General features: G+C 43.8%; 1 protein-coding gene and 1 pseudogene across 3 annotated transcripts in view; both read left to right on the forward strand.

Moving 5' to 3' along the window:
- LNX2 (ligand of numb-protein X 2) overlaps positions 1–20,012 on the forward strand; it is a 79,313-nt gene that overhangs the window by 40,702 nt on the left and 18,599 nt on the right. For all 3 annotated transcript variants that reach the window (XM_060637469.3, XM_060637470.3, XM_081795434.1), the window contains exons 2-4: positions 2,116–2,628; positions 13,154–13,401; positions 14,587–14,786. In XM_060637469.3, the coding sequence (XP_060493452.3) occupies positions 2,222–2,628; positions 13,154–13,401; positions 14,587–14,786 (855 nt within the window). In that variant the 5' untranslated portion in view covers positions 2,116–2,221. The remainder of the gene's footprint in view (positions 1–2,115; positions 2,629–13,153; positions 13,402–14,586; positions 14,787–20,012) is intronic.
- Positions 11,949–12,093, forward strand: LOC132682641 (U2 spliceosomal RNA; annotated as a pseudogene).

The raw sequence follows: 20,012 nt of genomic DNA on the forward strand, positions 1-20,012 counted from the left end.
CCCGAGGAAGAGAAAAATTAGAATAAACACTATCACAAAGAAAGAAGAGCCAAGGATATGTGAATTTTCTTGCTAATTGGGTCAGGAGTAAGAGTCTGGGTACATTCTGTAGTAGGATACCCGGTCTGTCTGCCTGGGACAAATGATGTTTCTCCCCTTAATCTCACAGACCTGCACTGATGTTTAACCAGTTAAGATGCCCAGAGGGTAAAGAACCAGCCTCGTGAGTTACAAGAAGCATTTGCTCTCTTCATGTTGGTACTGATACGAGGCTAGATCACAGGCTGCTGCTGTTGTTATTTTGTCAAGTAATTTTTAAAAACAAACAGTTGATCGCAGATCAGTCCTCCCCTCTGAATCCTGTCCCATCCGTTCATAATTTATGGCCGTTCTTGTCACCTTGGTTGAAATGTTAATGTTGTCTCTCTAGTAAATACTCCAAATAAATAAAATAGTAAGTGCCTAAGTGTGATGGGAGGAGAATTTCGTCATTGAAACAAATGTCGGGAGCATTAACGTGGTGTCCTACCCTCTCCGTTCTTAGGGCGGGGAGACCCGAGCTTTGTGATTCCCCCGCCCTGAGTGTGTCGGGCCTCGGATATTTTGATCTGCCGCGTACTCCTCAAGCGTGTCTTGTGCTCAGAAGCCCCTGAGACTGCAGAGAGGCTCTTGCCCGGCTCTGTCTGGCTGACATGCCCTGTCCCGACTCAGAGCGCACGTTCTCCCCCTTTGGAAAGTATTTCCGGCTCTAAAGCCAAACTTGAGTTAGATGCCACCTAATTCATCTCTCTCCGTATTCGCGTAACAGCATTCTTAGGATGCTTATGATGCTTTCTTAGAGTATACTGAATTTTAATAACGAGTTTTCTTAACCGTCCTCTCTCTACCTCTCCCGTCTCCTTGTTCAGTGTTTGGCACATACTGGAGGCTGTAAATACTTACAGAAGATGAATATAGACAGCTGCTGCCTTTGGGGTTGATTTTTAACCCCCGGGTGCTGCTGGGGAGGGGGAGGGGAGCATTCCTTACTAGCCTCGCACTAAACGGGAGAGGCCGTCATGAGAGTCTTAAGGCTGGAGAGGAGACACACACACACACACACACACACACACACAATGCTGCTTTGAGTAAGCAAGAACAAATCGAAGTGTGGAATAATAGGAGGTGGAATCGTAATTTATAACACATGTTATCTAATTGAATTACAGTGGGCCTCTTCCTCTAATGGCATAAAAGAGTATTGCACTTTATGGAGTTTGCCCAGATGCTCTTTATGTATGCCGCGCGGTCGTATATTTCTATAAACTGTGCTACAGGGAGAGAATATTCAAATCGTACGTATTTTGAAATCCGTATTTTCTAAACAGTGCAGGGCAAAGGTCGTTTTTTAAACAGGCACCGAATTATCTTTGAGACAACGTTGCAAAGGCAGCCTGTGGTATTGCCTGGCAAGTGCATAAAACCAGAAGCGAAGGGGCGCCTGGGTGGCGCAGTCGGTTAAGCGTCCGACTTCAGCCAGGTCACGATCTCGCGGTCCGTGAGTTTGAGCCCCGCGTCAGGCTCTGGGCCGATGGCTCGGAGCCTGGAGCCTGTTTCCGATTCTGTGTCTCCCTCTCTCTCTGCCCCTCCCCCGTTCATGCTCTGTCTCTCTCTGTCCCAAAAATAAAAAATTAAAAAAAAAAAAAAAAAAACCAGAAGCGAAGAACCATGGCTGAGACGACAGATGCAAATGCATTGCGCGGTATACCTCACTTTGCATCATTATCATACTGCGTAGATTAAGTGGCTTTAGAAACTACCACTGAGCAGTGCAGTACTAGAGGATTTCAGTCCGTAAAAGAGTTTTTCTTATGTGTCACCGTAGGTGGCATCTTTGCTTTTAATCACAAGTTCTGTTTTCACCGAGAACTGGGCAACACAAGTCACTCTTCGCCAGCTGGCAAATTCGTTAATTTACTTGTTGGGTTTCCATGGCTAATTTATCACCCGATGTAGTTATTTTTGTTTTGTTTTATTTTACTTTACTTTTTTACGAAAGATGTCAGCCGGTATTGGCACTTTTCAGCCTGCCTTGATCGCTAGTAACTCCTTTTTTGGTTTGTTCTGTCTGTCCAGAAAAACCCTGCTTTGAGCCAGATACATCGCCGTCCGGGAAAGCGAACCACACCTGACGCGGAAGTCGAACGTATGAAGATACAGAGACCGCTTTGGTCGACTCACAATGGGAACGACAAGCGAGGAGCTGGTGTCCGTGGAGCAGACCTCTTCGTCCTCCTTCAACCCTCTGTGCTTCGAATGCGGCCAACAGCACTGGACACGAGAGAACCACCTGTACAATTACCAGAACGAGGTGGACGACGACCTGGTCTGCCATATCTGCCTTCAGCCTCTGCTGCAGCCACTGGACACCCCCTGTGGACACACGTTCTGCTGCAAGTGCCTCAGAAACTTCTTACAGGAGAAGGATTTCTGTCCGCTGGACCGGAAACGGCTGCACTTCAAGTCGTGTAAGAAGTCTAGTATTCTGGTTCACAAGCTTCTGGACAAGTTGCCAGTGCTGTGTCCGTTTTCTTCAGTGTGCCAAGATGTGATGCAGCGCTGTGATCTGCAGGCACACCTTAAAAACAGGTAAGCGAGAGCCGCGAGGGAAAGAGAAGGAGGTCTAGGTTTTGGCCCCAGGCTGCTCCAACAAAGAGAAACGTCAGAAGGAGCACCACGGCATCGGGAAGTACAGGGACGAGTCAAGAGAGGCAGTACGTAGGTGGTGTGGGATGGCATTTCATATGCTGGTTTATCAGAGACGTGGATACAAAAACTAGAGGGAGGAAGTGCCTGCTCACGTTTTGCTGGTATAATGTGAGGCTGTTACGTTCACATGGGTGGCAAGATACAGTGACAGACTTTTCCCGAGGCGGTTTGGCAGTTTGCTTCAAAAACCGTGAAGGGAGCTTATTATCCTAAGAAAATAACTCAGAAGAAGGAAAAAATTGTATATGAAGCCGTGCTCACTGCAACACTGTGCAGAGCTCAACGCATCAGAGACTAATTACAGTAGGGAAGGGTTAAAACTACCATAGTGCATCAACTCCATCAACTCCGTGGGATATGATGCAGACAGTACAAATGGTAATTTTGTTGCAACATGGAAATGAGTCTACGTGATTTTATTTGCCCACGTCTTCTAAAGATCTGTACTCAAGAACTGGATCGAATAAGGACTAGGGGTTAGAAACTTTAAACCATTTAGTGGGGATTTTTGTTCTTATAAAGCTTTTTAAAAGGTTAAGTAGTTTGCTGATTATTTAGTGGGTTTTAGAATTTGGCTTTGATAAAAGACTTGATCTTTAAAATTATTTATATACCCTGGGGCGCCTGGGTGGCTCGGTCGGTTGAGCGTCCGACTCTTGATTTTGGCTCAGGTCATGATCTCACGGTTCGTGAGTCCAAGCCCTGCGTCGGGCTCTATGATGACAGCTCAGAGCCACGCTTTGGATTCTGTGTCTCCCTCTCTTTCTGCCCCTCCTCTGCTCACGCTATCTGTCTGTCTGTCTCTCTCTCTCTCTCCCGCCCTCTCAAAAATAATAAATAAACATTAAAAACAAATTTAAAAAAATTACTTATGCCCTTAGGAAGGGTTAAAATACATCTCTTTTGTCTTACGTATGTAGAATCACATACTATGACAGAAATAAATGTACTGATTTATAGGTTTCAGAGTTAAGCCACTTGTAAAGTATAGAGCTGTGATTGCCGTGGAAAACTTCACGGTACAACACGTGAGAGGTTTACAAATAATTGTGCAAGTCTGGTATGGAACAGCTCATCTTTATACTCCCACCTAAAATCAGGACTGGAGATTATCTAATCTAATCCCCTCACTTTAATAAATCAGGAAACCGAGTCCCAAAGATTTAGAGCTAGTTAATGGTATGGTAAGTTAGCCTAACCTTCTAATATTCTTCTTTCCCACTCTAATACACCATGCTGACTTTACCACAGGTCAGACCAGGTTCTCTACCACCACATGGTAGTAAAAGCCTCCTATAGACATGAGTATATGTGGTCATTCTGCTCGTACGCATCGGTGTCGTAAAATGAGGGCACTCATTAGAAATAGTTAAGATACATGAGAAAGAACAAAATGCTACTGGGACCCCATCAAAATAGAAAGCTTCTGCACAGCGAAGGAAACAGTCAGCAAAACTAAAAGGCAACCGATGGAATGGGAGAAGATATTTGCAAACGACATGTCAGATAAAGGGTTGGTATCCAAAACCTATAGAGAACTTACCAAACTCAACACCCAAGGAACAAATAATCCAGTGAAGAAATGGGCAAAAGACACGAATAGACACTTTGCCAAAGAAGACATCGAGATGGCCAGTCAACACATGAAAAAATGCTCAACATTACTCATCATCCAGGAAATACAAATCACAACCACCATGAGATTCCACCTCACGCCTGTCAGAATGGCTAAACTTAACTCAGGAAACAGCAGATATTGGCGAGGATGTGGAAAAAGGGGAACTCTTTTGCACTGTTGGTGGGAATGCCAGTTGGTGCAGCCACCAGTGGAAAACAGTATGGAAAACATACTGGAAAAGAGTATGGAGGTTTCTGAAAAAACTAACAATAGAACTATCCTTTGACCCAGCAATTGCACTACTAGGCATTTATCCACGGGATACAGGTGTCCTGTTTCAAAGGGACACATGCACCCCTGTGTTTATAGCAGCACTATCGACAATAGCCAAAGTATGGAAAGAGCCCAGACGTCCATCGAGGGATGAATGTATAAAGAAGATGTGGCATATACATATACAATGGAGTATTACTTGGCAATCAAAAAGAATGAAATCTTGCCATTTGCAACTATGTGGATGGAACTGGACGGTATTATGCTAAGTGAAATTAGTCAGAGAAAGACAAAAATCATATGACTTCACTCATATGAGGACTCTAAGAGACAAAACAGATGAACGTAAGGGAAGGGAAACAAAAATAATATAAAAACAGGCAGGGGGACAAAACCGAAGAGACTCATAAATACGGAGAACAAACTGAGGGTTGCCGGAGGGGTTGTGGGAGGGGGGATGGGCTAAATGGGGAAGGGGCACTAAGGGATCTACTGAAATCATTGTTGCACCATGTGCTGACTAACTGGGACGTAAATTTGGACAATAAATAAAATTAAGAATTTTTTAAAAAGAAAGAAAGAACTAGATGTTACTAATATGTCCGAAACGTGAAGATTTACAGAAAAATTGTTCACATCGAAGCTGTATTGTCTAGGACGAGGCAAGAAAAAGTGGGGGGGGCGGGGGTGGATACAGAGACTTTCGAAGGTGCAGGTGGCCTTAGGGTTCTGTGTGTCCTCCGCCCCCAGCAGGGGTAGAATCGGAGCATAACAGCAGAGACCCTGTGCAAATCGACACCAAACTTTTGAATATGGGATTCTGGGTTGGGTGTGCTTACTGCGGAGATTGAGGAATATTTTAGGCTTATCGTATTTCTCTCAGTTGGATTACTGTTTTTAGGGTAACAGGTTTGTCTTGAGGCTCTTGTGGACATCAGTCATAGGATGTTAGAAGAACTGAACAAAGTCTCAGTTCGATACTAATTATTTTGAGAGCAATGAGGTAGACATTGCACAAATTTTTAGGAACATTCACTTGACTAAAATGCCCACGAGAATTTGGTATGTAGTCGAAGTATCATTAGTATTTTGGATCAAGCAGTTTATGGGAATTGCAAACTGTCCTTTCGTTTGTGAGCTGATAAAGGCTAAGCAGTTATGTCCAGTTGAAAGTTCCATTTTCCAAGTAAGCTTGTTAATATTTGAGCTACACATTTAATCATTTCCAAAGCATCTTAGGCCCGTGTAGTGAATGATACACTGGAAAAGGTGAATGATTTGCTTGACATAAACAGCTAAGAGTGACTACTGATTATCAAAAATAAAAAGATAAAGTATAAAATACAATTTTTTTAAACTTTATTTTTTAAATTTTTTTATTTTTTTAAGGTTTATTTATTTTTGAGACAGAGAGAGACAGAGCATGAACGGGAGAGGGTCAGAGAGAGGGAGACACAGAATCGGAAACAGGCTCCAGGCTCTGAGCTGTCAGCACAGAGCCTGACGCGGGGCTCGAACTCACGGACCGCGAGATCATGACCTGAGCTGAAGTCAGCTGCTTAACCGACTGAGCCACCCAGGCGCCCCTTAAACTTTATTTTTTGAAAGAGAGAGAGAGAGAGAGAGAGAGAGAGAGAGAGCCAGCTAGGTAGGGGCAGAGAGAGAGGGAGAGAGAGAGAATCCTAAGCAGCCTCCAAACTGTCAGCACAGAACCTGATGTGGGACTTGATCTCATGAACCGTGAGATCATGACGTGAGCCAAGATCAAGAGTCGGACGCTTAACCAACTGAACCACCCAGGTGCCCCTAAAATATACTTTTTTTAATGTTTGTTTATTTTGAGAGAGAGGGGGGGAGAATGCAAGCAGGGGACAGGCAGAGAGAGGGGGGAGACAGAGGATCTGAAGCGGGCTCTGTGACGGCAGCACAGAGCCCGACGCGGGGCTCAAACTCTCAAACCATGAGATGGTGACCTGAGCTGAAGTCAGATGCTTAACCTATTGAGCCACCCAGACGCCCCTAAAATATAATTTTTATACCCCATTTGAACAGATATATGTTGAACAGCCCTACCTTCTTCTAATTTCTCAATTAAAAATGTTGATGTTAAGTAGTCTCCTCAAGCTGATAGCAAGTTAGAATCTAATGCTAGGTCGTAAATTCTTTTAAGCACAGCCCCCACGTCTTTCCTGGTCTTTGCATTCCCTTGCCCCAAACTGACCCTCAAGCTAATGTTTTTCCAATGAAATTGTTAATCTGTTTTCTGAGTACCCATTGCTGAGAAACTAACCCGCCCCAAATATAATGACATAAGCATTTGATTCTGCTCGTGGATTCTGTGGGTCAGGGATTCAGACAGAGCACAGCAGGGTGACTTCTCCCTGTTATGTGACATCCGGGCCACAGCAGAGAAGAGCTGAAAGCCAGGACTGTAGCATCTGGAACTGGAGATCTTCATTCACGTGTCTGGGACGCTGTCGGAGGTAACTGTGGAGACACAGGCTCAGCGAGGCGAGCCTACAGGTGGCCTCTCCAGCCTGCTGGCCTCCGGGATTGAAAGTTCTTACGTGGCACTCAGTGTTCCAGTAAGTAAGGCAGAAGAAGCTGCATGGCCGTGTAGGAACCAGCCTTGAAGTCACATAGCATCCCTTTTGCTGTCACTCTGTTTGAAGCAGTCCACCCTGGGCTTCACTTCAGACATTTGCAGCTGTGTTTTAAAACCCACACAGACAGGCAAACGAGTGATACATTGAGCCTCAGAGTGTGATTATTCTGACTGTGGCATCTCTGCACACAGTCTCACTCATTTGATAGCAATTGACAGGTTTCATTAAAATTCAGCATTTCAGCATCAGCAACAGTGATCCATTGTATAAAAGCTACATGACTATCATATGTCTTTGTAATCTTTTTAGGATTTGGAAATCTCTCGTTTTTTTTAATCAATTTATTTTTGAGAGAGAGAGAGAGAGAGAGAGAGAGAGAGAGAGAATCCCAAGCAAGCTCTGAGCTGTCAGCACAGAGCCTGATGTGGGGCTCAAGCTCACAAACCATGAGATCATGACCTGAGCCGAAACCAAGAGTCAGACACTTAACCAACTGAGCCACCCAGGATTTGGAAATCTCTTAATTATTAATAGAAATATGGCATTCGGAGTAGTTTGCATAAATCTGGTAATTTTGAGTTTAAAATTAACTTCCCTGTTTGAATAAAATTCTGCTCTTAAGAAATCTGCCTCAATTTGAGAACAGCTGATATTTTCTTCTATCGCTAAAAGTAGATATTTATGAAAGGTGAATTTGTTCTTTACTAAAATTACTAGTTATTAAGTGATTATATATTAGTAAAACAATGAAGAATTTCTAAAGACATGGGAAAGTGCTCATCTTTGAATGGAAAAATAAAGCTCTTAAGAAATATTCTCCATTAAGTATATAACATTTTTGTAATTACTTTGTGCGATTCTGCCCACCGATATCAACTATAAAACCTTACCTCTCTCCTTCTCTACCCCTCTTCCCCGCCTCACCCCCAATAATTTAGCATTATACCTGATGGTAATTGTACATGTCAATTTTTTGTTGTTGTTAAATTGAGCATTTGTGTCCTCGTCTGTGGCAAAGTTCCAAACCCTTGTTTCCTCTTAAAGCTTATAGTTTAATATTATTGTAAAAGGTTAGTACAATCGAGAGAAAACGTTTAAAGAAGTCTTTTTTCCATGCCGAGAGCTTTTCTAGTTCATCAAATGGTTTCAAAGCCTTTAGAGGTACAGGTGGGTTGAGGCCAGGTTGCTCTGTTAAGTTCACAGTTTAACTTAGAGGGAAGCTCCTGTTTGGCAGACTCTTAACCGGCATTCTTCTCTTATGTGTAATATGAAAAGCGGATACATATTTGCAAATCATATAGCTGATGAGAGTATCCAGAATGAAGAATTTTTACAACTCAACAAAAAGGCAAGGAATCCACAATTTTAAATGGGCAAAGAATTTGAACAGATATTTTTCCAAAGAAGATTATTTAAATGGCTAGTAAGCACATGAATAAATGCTCAACATCATTAGTCCATTCCTATAATGGATTGTTTGTCTTTTTGTAAGTTGTAAGCATATATACAGTGTGACGCACACATATGTACATATGTTTGTGTATATATATGTATATATTTATATTCTGTATATAAATACATATTCTGTATACTAGACCATTATCAAATATACGATTTGCAAATGTTTTCTTTTGTTCTGTTGGGTGTCCCTTCACTTTCCTGTGCCCTTTGAAGGACAAACAGGTTTAATCTTTTTTTTTTTTTTTAAACTTTTGTTTATTTTTGAGACAGAGAGAGACAGAGCATGAACGGGGGAGGGGCAGAGAGAGAGGGAGACACAGAATCGGAAGCAGGCTCCAGGCTCTGAGCCATCAGCCCAGAGCCCAACGCGGGGCTCGAACTCATGGACTGCGAGATCGTGACCCGAGCTGAAGTCAGATGCTTAACTGACTGAGCCACCCAGGCGCCCCCAAACAGGTTTAATCTTTATGAAGTCCAGTTGCTCTGTGTTTTCTTTATTTGCTTATGCTTTTGGTGTCATAGCCAGGAAATCACTGCCTAATGCAGGGTCACAAAGATTTACACCTGTTGTCTTCTAAGACTTTTATGATAGTCTTTGATCCATTGTTAATTAATTGTGATTGGAGAACATGATGTGTCTACTTCAATCCTTATTTAAATTATATTGAGGCTTTTTTCTTTTTGCAAGATTCATTTAATCATGAAACAGACAGATGGATGCATCAGTGTCAAGGAAAAGAGCGTATCAAAACCTTTTCACTTTCATTAAAGGTTTTGACAATGAGAGCTTTATAAAATGTCACTAAAGTCTATTTGCTGTACAAAGAACATCTACTTCTAAGTAGGAGACCTATGCCATTTAGAGCAGCCATTTTAATGTGTAGAATAGTTCTGAATTCTTTCTGTAAAAATATTTGGCTAAACGATGAAACATCTTTGGAACAAAATTGACAGTGTAACTTCAGTAAGATGTCAGAAATGTCTCCTGGAAAAACTGGGAATACTTCCTTTTGCCAGGCAAACTCTGAACCGTTTAGGTGGTAAGGGGCCATAAATCAGACAAAGCTGAAAAGGAACATCGTGTTACTAGAAAAAACGGCCTGTAATGTGGATGTTCTCCATGTCCAACTGACAGCCACTTAATGGCGATGACTTATTATATGTAAGAAAAACAGAACATGTTCTTCAGCAGGAAATGACATTACAGATAGTTCTTGAAAATAAACCTCTTAGCAAAGCCCTAAATAGCTTCAAAGAGCATCATCACAGAATGGGTGAAGATAATTTATATGATGTTAAAGGATTCCTTTATATATTCTAATACCTTCCTTTTTTAAAAAAAATTTTTTAACATGTATTCAATTTTGAGAGACAGAGACAGAGCATGAGTGGGGGAGGGGCAGAGAGAGAGGGAGACACGGGATCCAAAGCAGGCTCCAGGCTCCGAGCTGTCGGCACAGAGCCCGACGTGGGGCTCGAACTCAGGAACCATGAAACCATGAGATCATGACCTGAGCTGAAGTCGGGACGCTTAACCAACTGAGCCACCCAGGCGCCCCTAGTACCTTCCTTAAATAGAAACACGCATCACACATAAACACTTTAAACGCTGATTCTCTTAATCAGACGTTCCTTTACTACCACACTTGGCTACGAGCGCCATTTGGGTGCAGAGGTTTAACTCCCGCTGCTCCGGACAAGCCAAGATGGGGACTGATTTGGACACTTAGCGGACACTCGTGCCCCTGGGCCCCTGCTGCTGCTACTCCGTAGTCTGCCCACCGCTGGTGGGACCCACCTAGGTTTTTCGCTTCCAGTTGACGGGCTGCGTATTTGTTATGTTTTCCTGGCGGCCTCCAGAGCGTTGCACTTGGATTTAGGTTTCTTCTCCTTTTTTTTTTTTTTTTTTTTTTTTTTTTATTTCTTGAACTTTACCTTTCCCATCGGGAAATCTCCGTCCTACCCTCCCTGTCCCTGCAATCAGAATCGTCCTCAGACTCCCTTGTCCAGTCCAGAGTCCTTAGCACTGCCCCCCTCACTGCGTACCCTCGTCTCTTGAGCCACAACTTCCCACGCTGCTCTTCTTCTCCCCGGAACACCCGAAAATCCTCTCCCTCGCTCGTCTTTCCCAGATCTGAATCGTCACCGGCTACACGGCATTTGGAGATACGGGGAGACTTAGCCCCGGTTTCCGTTTCGCTGTTGCCACGTTTTTCTCTGCCTTAACCTTGAGCCGCCTCCATATCAACTGTTCGAGTTCCTTCACCGACAGGGCCAGTGTGGCTCCCAGTCTCTCCGGCAGAGCGCGTCGTCTAAAGCCAGCCTTTTGCGGGGGTTTCCTCTTGTGGTGGATGTCTTCTTTCGGGAGCCCCTTTCTGGAGGTTTTGGTGTTTCTAGTTTTGACTCCTTTGGTGGTGTTCTGGGCTTCTTACCCAAAGGTGCAGTTGTAAAAACAAGATCGGTCACTGCAGTCAGAGTCCTCATACTGTGAGTCGTTGACTGGTTTCTTAGGCCTCACAGACCACACCAGGGCCCCTTTCAAGGCTGGAAAGTTTGCAGCCTTGAAGTTCTTGCCGGGGACAGTGTGCTGTCAATTCCCGCCCCGACCCAGACGCCGGGAGCTCTCAGCCCCCTGCCATCAGCCCTCCAGTGAGGAGCACAGGTTTTGAATGGTCTCTCCCTCTCCTCTTTCCCCCGCAAGCCCTGTGAGTGTTAGCCCTCTTAGCCAGTTACTGACCGATTGGGATGTGGGTGGACCTATCTTTACCTCTTGAACACTTTCAGTTTTCCCTATTTAAATTTATTCTTGCGTAAGATAAGAGAGGCTTTAGAGTTACTTGGTGTGTAGGATTTTATAACCGTCCGCTAGGCTCTTTCCCAGCCATGCACCTTCTGCTTATGCTTCCTTCCCGCTTCCTGTGCCTCGTCCATTTCCCCCATTGAAAAGCAGCTGTCGCCCATGTAGATTGCAATGCGTGATTTATATTCGGGGAATTCAATCTTTACCTGCATTTTTAGTCTCAAGTGTGTTTTACGGTCTCGGTTTTGTTTTTTTTTTATTGAATGAAATATTTTTAAAAGGCATTTCTCATTAAACTTGCTTACTTGACGACAGTCCTTTTTCTCAGTGATAGAGTTTTCCAAACGTTTCATCAGGCCCTTGCAGGATCATTTTCTGGAGTGCTGCACAACAACGCAGAAGGGAAAATCAGTTGTCCCCTCCCTTAACAAAGGTGAAGAGAATCACTTCTCGGCCTTTTGGCTAAGGTCAAGGGCAGTATCTGTTCTTACCAGTTTAACACAGGTGAAGAGAAAGCACGTAATGAAAGGCGAAGGAAGAAACTCTGTAAAGGTCCTTTTCAAGAACTTGGAAACCTACGACTTCTCTTTCATGTGTGAGGAGAAATGTATTGCTTTTACAGTTAAGAGGTAGCCTTCAGTTTTAGTTGAATTTAGTCCAGTATTTGAGTTTTGTTGAAATTTTAGGTTTTTAAAAATACTGTCACTGAACGAAGTCTGTCGCCCTCATCGTAAGACCACCAGCCACCGCGTGCACCACATGCAGCCTCAGCGGTGTCCGTGGAGCCGTGTTAGGGGCCAGGGGCATGTGTCGGGCTCTCCATCCTCTTTTCTCCTGCTCTTCCAGACTGGCCATGATTAGTCACTTTGTCCGGTCAGGATGTCAGACGCACAAGAGCTGGCATTCTGATGTCCGTATCTAGAGACCATATTTCAGTGTTTAAACAAGCATCTGGCTGCCCTCTTTGTTTGCTTCCCTAAGCAAAAACAAGGAAGACAACTGTTCTCATTTCTTGGTGCCTGTGCAAGTTTCCCGAGCGCTTGGCGTCTACTCTTCAGCCCACTTAAGATATCTGTGATGCCACTATCGTCATTCTAAGTTTAAGAGCCACACGTGTTTTCCTCTCCTTCCGTGTCCGTCAAAAGTTGTCGGGCCTTTGCCAGTAAGTGAGGGTGTGACGTTGGCCGTGACGGTGGAGAGGCGGAGTGCCTCTCAGGGTCCCGTCGGGGTGCCAGGGCACGTTGCGGAAGAGGGTTGCTGTTTCTGCCCTGTGGTTAGGCCATTTAAGCTGCGGGAAAGGGTCCTGTGATCAGAGTTGCAGAATAATATTTGCAGCTTAGTGCCAACCATACTGGGGTACGTATTTCTGGTACCCGTGTATATCTGAATGCAGTCTCTTTACTGAAGTGTTCTTTTGAGATACACACGGGACCGGGCTTTGCGCCAGTGCCTTCTTTTAAATTTGCTGTGTGGAGCGGTAAGGACTTCGTTTGCGCAGAGATTAACACCAGAATCACATACCGCTTGCGGATGACGTCGAAGTAAGTTTCGCAAAGAAGCCATCGCTCTCCTGTTGCTGTGGTGCCAGCTGTGGATCACTTTTGTCCTTTCGAATCGTCTGGAAACCGCCTGTTGCTCTCTTTCTAGATGTCCTGGAGCTGCTCATCGGAGACTTGCCCTAGAGAGGAGGAAAACTGGTAGAACTCAGACAGAGACTGAGAGTGAGAACGGACCCACTACAATAGGCCCTCCGGGTACTTTATCCCCCGAGGCGGACTGCTCAGGGTCGGGCACGGCGCCTACCGAGCGGAACTGTATGCCAGCGTGCCTTCTCTCGTGGACCGAGGAGCCTGGCCTGGACAACCCCGCCTTCGAGGAGAACGCGGCTGCTGACAGTATGTGCCGTTCAACTTCCTTCCGTTTTTCACGTCTTTTCAGATCAGACCTTTCCTTCCTTCCCACTCCTTGCTGTTTACGTTCCCGACATGTGTTGTTCTTCCTCTTCAAAAAGTAATTTTATTGAGACATGATTCACATACCACATATTCACGCTTTAAGTGTATAATTCCGACAGGTGGCAGGTGAGAAACGGAACATGAATCTCACCCCGGGGACGCTTGTCCTTCCCCGCGCCCCTTCTGTTGTAGCCCATGGTCTCCCTCGTCGTTAACATGCTCCTTACTGTTTGTGTGTTTCAAAGGCTGTCGCTTCTTGACTAAGAAATCCACAGCATCAAGAACGACACAAATGACACCTCAACTTAAGTGCTTATTCTGTGCCAAGCACTTTACATAGATTAACCGATTAACTCTACCATTATTCCAAGATTTTTTTTTTCTTTTAATGGTGAGGAAGGAGCCTGAGTCTTGAAAGATTAATTGGTCAAAGTCGGACAGCCACAAAATGGCCAGGGACACATCTGCCTCCAAGGCCGTGCTTCTTACTATCGCTGTCCTCGGGTCGCAGCCCCTGATCTGTCTTGATAGCCCACCAGGAAATAGAAAGCCTGCAGTCCAAGATCTTGGGCGTATCTTGATGGTTGGCCCTATGCCTTTACTTCTAAATATGATTTTCTCTTAGGAAAATTCTAAATTTTGCTACTAATTCAAATTTTCCCTACCATGGTTATAATACATTTTTCATCTCCTAACGCTCAATTCAAGACCCTCCTGTTCTTAGAGGTTGATGTAATTGTTTGTTGTTTGTTTTTTTTTTAAGGTACTGCCTTGCATTGTTTATAGTTGTTTCATGGTTCAAACTTTCTCTGATTAGGACAAGACGACACTGTCTGTATATTTCTTTATCAGATCACTGTGTCATCCCTAGTAATCTGATTCATAGCAGTTATTTATTGATTATTTACTGATCACCTTTCCAAGAGAAAGTGTTTTGATCCTCTTAACGTGTAGACGTTTTCTGTCATTCTTTTTCTTATCCAGTAATACTGCCTCGCCATTAATCATCTATTAACATAAGGTGATCACTTATGATAGATGATAACTTACTTACCTGAAGATAATCAAAATATAAAACGTTTTTCTTTCCATCTATTTTTCTCTTTCTCGTTTTTAACCTGGCAGCTTTACAACAACCACTTAGTTTACCGGAAGGCGAAATTACCACGATTGAAATTCACCGATCTCATCCTTATATTCAGTTAGGAATGAGCATTGTGGGTGGCAATGAAACCCCACTGATTAACATTGTTATCCAGGAAGTCTACCGGGACGGGATAATCGCCAGAGACGGGAGACTCCTTGCTGGAGACCAGATTCTTCAGGTATCAATTTTAATTATTTTGTGAACTTGCATCGCTTCGCTCTTATTCATAAATTTCAAGCTTAGAAAACTGACACTCTGGAACCTGAAATCTACAAAGGTAAGCTTCACTGCTCTTATATGCACAACAGATCGGAATTTATCTGTAATTTTTCCTATTTCCCCGCACGCGTGGAACGTATTTTTTTTTTTCTCCCTACCTTAAATTCGATCCCGCGGGTGACTCTGTGCCTGTCCTCTGTGGGCCAGCTGGGTTCTTCCTGGCTCGGACTCCATGCTTGGCTATCTCAGGGCCACCCTCACTGCTGAAATTCTCTTGTCCCATTGGCTTTATCCCTAGTCCATTATACCGTCCATCAGTTACCTTCCTTGTCTGATTTATCCTTCTCCACGCTGATTACTGTGATCTAGAAAAGACAGACCGTGCAGCACTAGCTGCTTAGAATTTATACTGTGGACTCAAGATAGAATTCAGAGAGGGCGGTCTCTTGTTGGCTCCCAAATGCGCTCTCCTCGGCAAACAGCCTGACTCCACACTAGGCCTCGATGCTCGCTTCTCCGCTCTTCTCTTTGAAGAGAAACAGCTACTCCTGCAGAAGATCTGGCTTGGGACGAGACGTTCTTGTAGTAGAGGGTTTGTTGACACTGAGGGTGTGGAGATGGTCAGAATCCTACTGCACAGGACTGGAGTATCATTGGCCTGGATATATGACCCATACAAGTGTCCATGATACTTGAAGCTAAAAGAATGGATATATAGGAGAGAGAAGAAGTAGTCATGAATGAGAAAAGGTGCCTCTTGGGAACCCAAGCTCAAGGACTTTTGCCTCCTCAGTGTCACCGTTCAGTCCTTCACCGTGGTCTGTGGGTCTCCACCCCTCACTTCCATTTTCCCTGCCACCTCTCCGGTCTGTCCCCTCAGTGCTTCTCATCTACTCTAGTGGAATCAACACCCCGGCCTCCCCACTGCCTGCTCTGAAATCTGGCACGACCCCAGACCTCTTTTTACTTTAAGCGCTGACATTTCCTTGCTTTTCTCTTCACCGCTTAACACATAATCAATCACAGAACATTATTTCAGTGTACTGTCTTTCTCTGGTGACTGCAGCCACCTTGATTGTACATATAGTACAGATCTGTGGATATGTACCCATAATGCCGTGCATGTAATAAGGGCCCACGAGGGGCGCCTGGGTAGCTCAGTCGGTTTTGCGTCCGGCTTCGGCTCGGGTCATGATCTCACAGTTTGTGAGTTCGAGCCCCGCGTCGGGCTCTGTGCCGACAGCTCAGATCCTGGAGCCTGTTTCAGATTCTGTGTCTCCCTCTCTCTCTGCTCCTCCCCTGCTCGTGCTCTGTCTCTCTCTCTTTCTCAAAAATAAATAAGCATTAAAAAAAAAAAAAAAAAAAAAATATATATATATATATATATGTATATATATATATATATATATATATATATATATATAAGAAATAAAGTAAAAAATAAAAAAATAAGTGCCCAGGAAATGCTTGCTGAATCAATAAAAGTGTGGATTTAGATATAATATCCTAGCAGGAATAGCTGTCTGCTTTATTAAAGCAAAACTTAGAAAGGCTAGGATTTTTAGCTCTTGAAAAGAAACGTCCAGATGGGGAAAAAGACAAAATGGGCTCCCAGAGCAGCGAGGATTGACCTTTCCTGGGGGTTCCTGGCTTCAGTTTCCACTCCCGTCTGGATGCTGCGTCTTACAATATATCATTGACACTTTACCAGTAGGGCCCCACACCCCTCCTTCTTTGCCGTTCGCCTGGCTGACACAGACTGAACTTCTTGCATTTTGTTTTTTACCAAATCCTAAGAGGGAATAGGAGAATACAGGAAGCATAACTAATCCAGCTTATGTAAAATCCATTTTCTGATCCTGCCATAGCCAGCTACTTACTGTCTTACTGTATTTGCTGTCATTTTATGATGTCAGTGCTCTGGTGGCATGAGGTTGGCACAGCTCTGTGGACACCTTACCTGCCTTCCTTCCTTCCCAGCTCCTGGTCCGCTGTTCCACGGAGGAAATCTTGTGGCCGGTTCCCCAGGTGCATCGCCCCTGGCATTCTGATACCTTGGCGGTCAAGACCAGGAGAGCCAGACTGCCCTTTCCTGCAGCTTACATAGTGTTCTTTCTTTTTCCCCTCTTCTGGCCTTTCTAGCTATAATTAAGTGTACATTTATTTTTGTATGTTGTTCTTTGCTGCCAGCAATGTGCCGGTATTAACCTTTTTATACATTTCTCATTCTTTCTCTATATCTTAAAGGTAAAGACAAATGCTTTGTTCGTATTTGCATTTCTTGGAATGTAATTGAGGTTAAATAGCTTTCAGGTTTTGCTCGCTAATATATTTCATCTGTAGGCTTTTTACCGTTCTGCTCTGGAGATTCGTTTAATAACACAACTGAGTCTGTATACCTCAAATAACAATCTAATTCTCTGAAATTATTGGCTGTAATTTGGGGGATTAACTCAAGGCTGTAAATCCGCATTGTAGAAATTCTAGTGCGTTGTTGTTTATGGAGGCATACGTACTAACAACTCTAATAATGGCAATCTTAAATCCAGTTTAGTGATTTCAAGTTTAGTTTAGTTTCAAGTTTAGTTAAATCCAGTTTAGTGATTTCAAACGTAGTGATACACGTATGTAAGCGATGAAGCACGGGAATCTTCCCCTAAAACCAAGAGCACACTGTATGCGCTGTATGTTAGCCAATTTGACAATAAATTATATTTGGAAGAAAGAAAGAAAGAAAGAAAAGAAGAGAAACGAAAAGTATGAGCAAATAACCTGATTAGTGAATTCACAAAGAGTCTCTTCTGTTGTGGGCCCTGACTTCTCATTGGCCTTTAACTGGCTTGTCAGACTCACTGAGTAAAACCACACCACCTGCCCAGATATGGAGAAGTATTTATGATCGTTCAAAAGTGAACACTTGGAAAGAAGGCTACTTGGTATTTTTTTTACTACCTGGTCGTCTTACACTTTGTACAAGCTGCATAAATAGTAGAGTATGAGCCGATTTGAAAATACCTTAGAATCGATACAGTGGTCTGTTTCCAGACCAAAGAGCTAGCTGGCCTGCGCTTTTAGTTCCGCAAACCATATGCAGTGACAGTGTGTGGCTTTGGTTTTCCAGCACACGCGTGCACACACGCACACACACACACACACGCACACACATTGTTCTCTTAAATAGCTTCTTTGAAAAGGAGAACCATATACCCTTAGGGCCATTTGCTGTGCAGAATTTTGAGCAGTTTGGAGAAAAAATACTGTTATAAATGATCTTAATATCACTATTAAAAATAATATATATTTTAGAACGTTATTAAGAGTAGGTGTTTTCAGTATGATCTGAATTGTCAGCAATTTATTCACTTCTGGTTTTGAAGAAAAATGATTATAGTCATGTGTTGACCACATTGTTACAAACTACATTTGACTAGCAAATCCACTTCAGGCTGGCTTTTTAGAAGCTGCCTTGAAGTTCTGTTCTTGACCCTCTATTATTCAACCTTTTAATCAAGGCTTTGCATGGCTACCAAATGCACAAATGTTGCAAACTTGGGAGAATAGCAAGTCTGTGTGACATGTATGATCTTTGATGCCTGCGTTTTAAAAGGTATCAGTAGGCCCAAATCAACAAAATTCAAGTTACTAGTGCTCAAAACTATAAACCCTAGGTGGATAGGAGCGGGGAGGGCCTTTTGTGACATAGATTCACGTGGAAAAGATTGAAGGGTTTGGGTGATCACAAACACCTAACCCGGAGCCTGCCACATGACCGAGGCTCATAGGTGTTGATTTCCCCCTCGTGGTTGTTTCAGACAGATGAAGAGAGGAATTCTGATTGTGATAAGTGTCAAGAATGGTGCCAACCCCTTCTTCTGACAATATTCTGGCGAATAATTGAAGCTGAGTATATTTTCTCTGTAAGGCTACATGTCCAATGATTCACTATCCTCATTTCAAGATTAAAGTTTAATAAATGTTCTGTGAGTACTGAGTTATGCTTGTTGTATTAGATGTTAAGCTAAGCTTAACTTGCGGGCTAAGCTGAAGACTTAGAGTGAAACTATAATTGACCTGCTCTTCCTTAAAATAGAGATCACTGGGGCCCCTGGGTGGCTCAGTCAGTTGAGCGTCCAACTCCAGCTCAGGTCATGATCTCACAGCTCGTGAGTTCGAGCCCCGCGTCGGGCTCTGTGCTGACAGCTCGGAACCTGGAGCCTGCTTCGGATTCTGTGTCTCCCTCTCTCTCTGCCCCTCCCCTGCTCATGCTCTGTCTCTCTCTGTCTCTAAATAAACATTAGGGAAAAAAATTTTTTAAAAAGAGGGGGCGGGGGGCGCCTGGGTGGTTCAGTCAGTTGAGCTTCCGACTTTGGCTCAGGTCATGGTCTCGCGATCCCGAGCCCCACGTCGGGCTCTGTGCTGACGGCTCAGAGCCTGGAGCCTGCTTCCAGTTCTGTGTCTCCCTCTCTCTCTGCCCTCCCACACTAATGCTCTGTCTCTCTCAAAAATAAATAAAAAGCTTTTAAAAAAATAAAACAAGATAGAAATCACTGATCCGGAATAGGATTGTGACCCTGGAATGTGTCACTTTCCTTAAAATAACGCTCGGTTTCGTTTTTGTAGCTTACGTGTGTTTCATTTGGAAAAGCAAATTCAATCCAGTAAAACTTCAATTTCTGTCCCATTAGAGCTAGTATTATTTCATTAGCACTTGCCTTATGCTGCTGCTGTCCACACATTGCCCTCCTGATCTCTGAAGTGTGAAGGAGATAGTGAACACATCTCACGGGAGAGGAAACACACTCACAGAAGTTCTGTAATTTCCCTGGTGACATTCGGCTTGTACATGACAGGACCGAGGACTCTAATTCAAGACTGTCATTGAAGCCCGTGTTCCCAACTACTCTTCTCTACTTGGTGCTAGTCATTGTAAGTTAAGTTTAGGAACCGTGTATATTTTTTTAATGTTTATGTATTTTTGAGAGAGGGGGAGACAGAGAATCCCAAGCAGGCTCCAGGCTGTCAGCACAGAGCCCGACGAGGGGCTGGAACTCACACACCGTGAGATCGTGACCTGAGCCAATCAAGAGTCGGACGCTTACCTGACTGAGCCACCCACACGCCCCAGGAACTGTATTTTAAAACATCTTGGGGGTGCCTTTCTTTGTGAACAGTGACTGTGTATCAC

This window comes from Panthera onca, chromosome A1 (genome assembly GCF_046562875.1).
Source record: "Panthera onca isolate mPanOnc1 chromosome A1, mPanOnc1 haplotype 2, whole genome shotgun sequence".
NCBI classification, from domain to species: Eukaryota; Metazoa; Chordata; class Mammalia; order Carnivora; family Felidae; genus Panthera; species Panthera onca.